The 6,941-nt window shown below is 43.6% G+C and overlaps 1 protein-coding gene across 1 annotated transcript; it reads left to right on the forward strand.

Annotated features, from left to right (window-relative positions):
• The first annotated feature begins 5,205 nt into the window (after nt 1–5,205).
• On the forward strand, nt 5,206–6,156 carry LOC116409641 (olfactory receptor 11A1-like). Its single transcript, XM_031898369.1, has one exon. It carries the CDS (start codon nt 5,206–5,208, stop codon nt 6,154–6,156), a length of 951 nt encoding a protein of 316 aa, XP_031754229.1.
• The last annotated feature ends 785 nt before the right edge of the window (nt 6,157–6,941 follow it).

The following is a 6,941-nucleotide window of genomic DNA, read 5'->3' on the forward strand; positions in this document are numbered from 1 at the left end:
ACAGGGGCAGGAATCAGGCAAGAACATGGGCAGGAATCAGGCAAGAACATGGGCAGGAATCAGCCAGGAACCAGGCAGGAACACGGGCAGGAACACAGGCAGGAATCAGGCAGGAACAGAGGCAGGAACAGGGGCAGGAATCAGGCAAGAACATAGCAGGAATCAGGAAGGAACACAGGCAGGAACAGGGGCAGGAATCAGGCAGGAACCAGGCAGGAACCAGGCAGGAATCAGGCAGGAAACAGGCAGGAACACAGGTAGGAGTCAGGCAGTAACACAGGCAGGAATCAGGCAAGAACAGGGGCAGGAACCAGGCAGGAATCAGGCAAGAACACAGGCAGGAACCAGGCAGGAATACAGGCAGGAATCAGGCAAGAACAAGGACAGGAACCAGGCAGGAACAGGGGCTCCCCAAGGTCTCGAGTGGCTCCACAAGGTAATGCAAAACCCGCCTAACATACAGTCCAGAGTTTAAGCACAGGCAGGTCCTGGCACACTGGTACTGAGCAGAATCTATGGCAGATTTTGGAGAAGGACATACAAGAGGAATCTCAGAGATGGAAAGTTTACCAGTAATATAATATGAAAAAAACAGTTAATATCAAAATATAAATCTAGACAAGAATAGCAGAACAACGATTACAATGATTATTATAAATACTCTAACACCCCAAAATCTAAATTTCAGTTATCAATTGTAATATGATAGTTAATAGATACAATGCAAGGATCATGAGCATTGGGCACAGTGTCTCCACAAGCTGAAGGGGAAAAGGAGTCTTGTCCCTAATGTAACCCTTTCATCCCAAAGCTAAAGCTCTATAGGTAGGAGAGGCCTATTGGATGAAACAAAAGCAAGAAAAACATATGACTGATGATATCCATGACAGGGGAGCTAAGACATAAAATGAATTACAAAAACAAATAGTGCTTTCTATTGTCTTTGGCCAAAGGGAGAAACGTATCATTAACAGTTTAAAGTTGCTCTAATCTTCTTTTCTGGCTTAGCTTCAGTGTAAAAAAAGAGATTTGATTTGACATATACTTCCGTAAAGCAACTTTAATATCATTGTTTCTCAGGCTGTATACTATGGGATTGAAACATGGGGTTCCTACTGTGTATAGAAGGGACAGCATTTTATTGATATTGAAGTAATGGCCCTTGGATGGTACCATATAAACTATTATCAGAGTCCCATAGTACGTGCACACAACTATTAAATGGGAGCTGCAAGTGGAGAAGGCTTTGTGTCTTCCTTCAGTAGAGGAGATCCTGAGAATGGCAAGGCCAATGGAAACATAAGTGTAAATGATGAAGCAAAAAGGGACCAACATACAAGGTATGGTCAAGATAATATGTGTTAGTTGCAGGGGTTTATAATCTGTGCAGGAAAGTTCTATAATAGGGGTAAAGTCACAGAAATAATAATCTATAACAAATGGGCCACAGAACTGCAAATTAAATGTTAGAAGATTTAAAAACAAACTAAATATAAGGGCTAAGCCCCAAGAACAAAGACTCATATAGAGGCAAAGCCTGAAACCCATAATGGAGGCATAATGAAGTGGGGAGCAGATGGCCAGATATCGGTCATAGGCCATGGCTGTGAGGAGATAGAATTCTGAACCTGCTGCAACACAATAGGAGTAAAACTGTGTGATACAACCAGTAGCAGATATTGTGCCCCCTCCATTCAGTAATAACCACAATAAATTTGGAGTAATACTGGTACTGAGCAAAACATCAGCCAGAGACAGCTGGGAGAGAAGGGCGTACATGGGAGATCTCAGGGCTGAGACTGTTATTACCAATTTAATTATAAGAAGATTTCCAAATAATGTCACAATATAAATTCCAAGGAATGGAACAAAGAGAAACTCATTGATTATCTGAGAGTTCTGAAATCCCAAGAGAAGGAAAGATATACCTGATGTCTGATTCACCTTATGCATTGCCTGGAACCGTACAACAGAGAAGTTAGAAGATATGGTTTTTCATTACGTGACTCCCTTGTGAGTTTCCCTACAGAACAGTGACAAAGATGTACAAAGCTCCCAGAGTACAATAACACTGAGTTTTTCTAAAGAGAGTAATGTGTTTGAAAGTAAGTAGATATGAACCTTGTTGGTTCCTATGTGGAAATCTAAAGTAATGTATTAGCGTTGCCCCACGTATAGATACATTGGTACTGGGACTGAGATGCAGCTGATCCTGAGCCTTTCAGTGACCCAGATTATCATGGGAAGTTTAGTAGAAATGGGAAATCTCACACCTGCCCATTTGAGGGAGCAGAGAAACCAGTAAGAAACAGCAGTGAGTGATACATTTCTCCTGTAATGGGAAGTTGCCTTTGGGGCTTGTTGGGAACTGCAAATGGGAAAGGAAAGAATCCTGTAGGGTGAGCAGTGCCATTGAGCAAAGAGCAGCCATAACTCTATACTGCATGGATAAGGGAAGCCATTTGGCATTACAGAGATGGGGTTTTTATACCTTTGGAAAGGAACATAACAGCCATTCTGTAACTATCCCCTGGGCCGTGTATAACACAGACACTCACAGGGAGCTCCCTGGGGCATAATGAGAAGCTTGTTATGAACAGCAATTTCTTTCTTAATCAAATAACCAAAATTTTATTGCAAGACATTTTTGCACCCCCATCCTACCAATATAACTGAACATTTTGTTTGTGTACCTACTTGTATTGCACCATTTGTAAATACTTTTTACTGTACACTTTTCTAAATATCCCAAATACACGAAATAATAAAAGAAATGTTACACCTGGAATTTCAACATTTTCCCTGGGAAAATCAAAGTAACTAAACAGGAGATATTAGGGGTAACTAATGACCACAAGCACAGTTGAGTACCTGAAATGTAGCAGGCACTCCATGAACGCGTCTGCATGAAAACAGGCTCTTTGCAATTATGTGTAGGGAATCAGAGAACCCCTTCCCCTGTTTTTCTGTTTGTGACATCATCCAGACCAGTAACAGACTGGAGAGAAATTTGATTGACTGGGACCCATAGTGCACCTCTGGGAAAAGAGGAGGACCCATAGAGAGACAGAGTATGGAGCCAAAACCACAGGGTGGGCCAGCAGAGGATATAAAGGAGAGCCAGCCTGAGAGCCAGATCCAGATGCAGTGAGAGCACAGCATGGGGTGCCAGTAACCAGAGAGGCTGCGGGTGCTCAGGTTGGACAGCCTTGAGCTCCAGCCCTAGAGAGCGAGATTGTTTTGCATCCTGTTCAGCTGCCTGTGGGTGCCTGTTGCCATTATGGTGTGTCCCCTGTGTGAGGACAGGTGTTTTTCATGAGCCTTTTATGTGGGCGCAACTTATCCAAATGGAGAGGTACTTTGGGGCAGGTAGCTCTACCTGGGGTTAAAGAGCTCTTGGGAAAGGGACATATTGCCAGGGACCAAACTGACCAATTGCTGTGTCCATCCAGAGTGGAGTGTGGGACTGTGGCACCTAGAGAGACTGAGATTGATAGACCCCACGGGTTCTCCGAGGGCAGGGTTTATGTTTATAATAAATGTTGTTTACCGCATTGTTCCTTTTTACATAAAGTTTTTCTTTGTTTAATTCTGTATCCTACTGGAACTTCACTGAGGTGTACTCCTCCGTGCCCATTAGGTGGAGGCACTGTGCTGTAAATCCCAGCTTCCCAGTGTAAGCTTATAGTAAATTAGCCCTTTAATTACCACAAGCTACACCGTATTTTACCCAGGATGAGACTGTATCCTTCAGGGGTGAGCCCTCGCTTTGTATGGAGGCCAGGTGGATATGTGTTGTATTTCTCAATAAATGGGCGCCAGTGGTTCTTAACCTTGAAACCATGAACTGTTTATTTACACAGCCACTTGTAATTACAGCACAGAATAGGTAGGTAGGAGCATTTCACAACATAGGCAGTACTTACACCAAATGGTCACAATAACTCTTTAGCTGCAGGGCACAATGGGTTAACTCCCAGCTTTCAGGTATATGCTTCCAGTGGAACCAGGGTGATCACTATCTAACCCTAGGTCTGTACACTGTTAACCCTACTCTGGGCAGTGTTATACTCGGCTTATAATGCCTCTACAATCCTGGTTGGAGCAAATGCGGCTCACTAGATAGCCCTGCCTGTCTATCACACCTAGTGTGATCTATAACAGGAGCTTGCTGTTCTTTCTAAACCTACCTATTCCCAGATTTCCACAGGATCTCTCTCTGCCTACTTCCTCAGGCTAAGAGCTTCACAAAATGGCTTCTAGCCTCATGGCTGCTCAGCCTTTTTATAACCACAGGGACACCTAATGGCCAAACTGTGAAAATGCACCAAAGGGTCATGCGATGACCCAGGAACAGGGACTTACTTCCTATAACATTTAGGACCCTTCATAGCTGTCCAAATACTAGGGGACCCAGAGTTAGAAAAGGTACAATTTACCAGTTCCCTACACCAGTCTCTTTTTTTTTCAAGTTATTATTTAAGTTTTCAAATAAACATTATTACAACAAGAGAAGATAAGATAGACGAGAGAGAAGAAGAGAAAGCAGGAGAGGAGCCTGGGGGTTATTGGACAGACAGGCACTAAGCACACTTAAATGGAGTTCTAACTCTGTTCCTGTTGTTGCAGCCAGGGTTCCCAAATTTTGTCAAATTTTTCTGGACATCCTCTAGCGAGGTATACCAGCTTTTGTTTAGGGAGAGTTTAATTAATCAGTTTCTTCCAGAATGCCAAGGAGGGAGGGTTATTCGACTTCCTGTTCCCATTCACTATCTTCAATTTCTATACTCTGCTTGAGGATAGACATTCTTCCAACACTTTTACCTTTATCTAGCCCTATTCTGGTTCCATTATCCAATTCTGGTTCCATTATCCAATTCTGGTTCCATTATCCAATTCTGGTTCCATTATCCTTTTCGGGTTGTTTAATAATTGCTCCTGCCCACCCACAACCCTAGTAATTTTCTTGCACAATAATTTACATGCAAACATTCACATAATTACTCATGTTGTACACGATTTCATTCCTCTTTGGTGCAAACAACAATCCTATCATTGCCCTGAAGCCTGTAACAGTAGCCTGAAACAAATCAGCCATAGCTGGGGTGTATGAAGGAGTTTTGTCACCCACAAGAAATAATATGGGTGCTATTGCCTTAAAATCTGGTTGTATTATTTATAAATGTGTTTACTTATCTTTAATAGATGGCTGCAAGACACAACCAGTCAGTTATTACAGAGCTTTGGCTCCTTGGGTTCCAGAATCTACACAACTCAAGGCTAATACTTTTCTTTGTTTTCCTTGGGATATCTATGGCCTCCACTGCTGGGAACCTTCTAATCATTTCTCTGGTCTCCAGCACTCAACATCTACGTAGTTCTCCCATGTACTTCTTCCTAAGTCACCTGGCTGTAACTGATATCACAATAACCGTAACTGTTAGTTGGACGCTGCTACCTGCATTATGGAATAAAACCACCTTAGTGAGCATTGCTGGCTGCCTCTGCCAGTTCTTTGTGTTTGCCTCGAGCACCTCCATCGAATGTTTTCTGCTCACTGTGATGTCCTATGACAGGTACGTGGCCATTTGCAGACCTCTGCATTATGCCATCATCATGAATTTCACCCTTTGCCATCAGCTGGCCATTTGCTCTTGGGTTTTGGGCTTCACAGTAACACTAATAATTGTTATTATGGTCAACAATTTAATATTATGTGGCCCGAATATAATTGACCATATTTTTTGTGACCTTAATCCTCTTCTTCAACTCTCCTGCTCTGATACCACCATCGTTCAAATGACCCTCATTTCTTTAGGTGTCCCTGAAACTGTCATGGAACCTGCATTTATCATAACAACCTATGTCTGCATATTTCTTACTATACTTAGGATCCCATCATTAAATGGAAGAGAGAAAGCATTCTCCACTTGTAGCTCCCACCTAACAGTAGTGTGTACGTATTATGGAACTCTTATTGCCATCTATATAACGCCCTCTGGAGGGCACACGCTGAATATAAGCAAGTTTTTATCTCTACTGTGCACAGTTCTGTCACCATTATTCAATCCAATCATTTATTGCCTAAAAAACAACGAAATACAAACAGCATTGCAGAAATGTTTTCAGAAGTTAAAGTGTAAGTATTCAGAGTGACTGTTACCCCAATGTTTCTATATATCTGTAACCTTGTTATGGGCTAAGGGGGCCCAGCCTGAAGGCCAGTTAGGGGGGGATTTGGGGTGAGTGCTTGTGCCCTGGGTACCCCTGGAACTATAGCGGGGTGACTGTTACCCCAATGTTTCTATATATCTGTAACCTTGTTATGGGCTAAGGGGGCCCAGCCTGAAGGCCAGTTAGGGGGGGATTTGGGGTGAGTGCTTATTTGTGCCCTGGGTACCCCTGGAACTATAGCGGGGTGACTGTTACCCCAATGTTTCTATATATCTGTAACCTTGTTATGGGCTAAGGGGGCCCAGCCTGAAGGCCAGTTAGGGGGGGATTTGGGGTGAGTGCTTATTTGTGCCCTGGGTACCCCTGGAACTATAGCGGGGTGACTGTTACCCCAATGTTTCTATATATCTGTAACCTTGTTATGGGCTAAGGGGGCTCAGCCTGAAGGCCAGTTAGGGGGGGATTTGGGGTGAGTGCTTATTTGTGCCCTGGGTACCCCTGGAACTATAGCGGGGTGACTGTTACCCCAATGTTTCTATATATCTGTAACCTTGTTATGGGCTAAGGGGGCCCAGCCTGAAGGCCAGTTAGGGGGGGATTTGGGGTGAGTGCTTATTTGTGCCCTGGGTACCCCTGGAACTATAGCAGGGTGACTGTTACCCAATGTTTCTATATATCTGTAACCTTGTTATGGGCTAAGGGGGCCCAGCCTGAAGGCCAGTTAGGGGGGGATTTGGGGTGAGTGCTTATTTGTGCCCTGGGTACCC

Source organism: Xenopus tropicalis, chromosome 3, assembly GCF_000004195.4.
Source record: "Xenopus tropicalis strain Nigerian chromosome 3, UCB_Xtro_10.0, whole genome shotgun sequence".
Taxonomy (NCBI): domain Eukaryota; kingdom Metazoa; phylum Chordata; class Amphibia; order Anura; family Pipidae; genus Xenopus; species Xenopus tropicalis.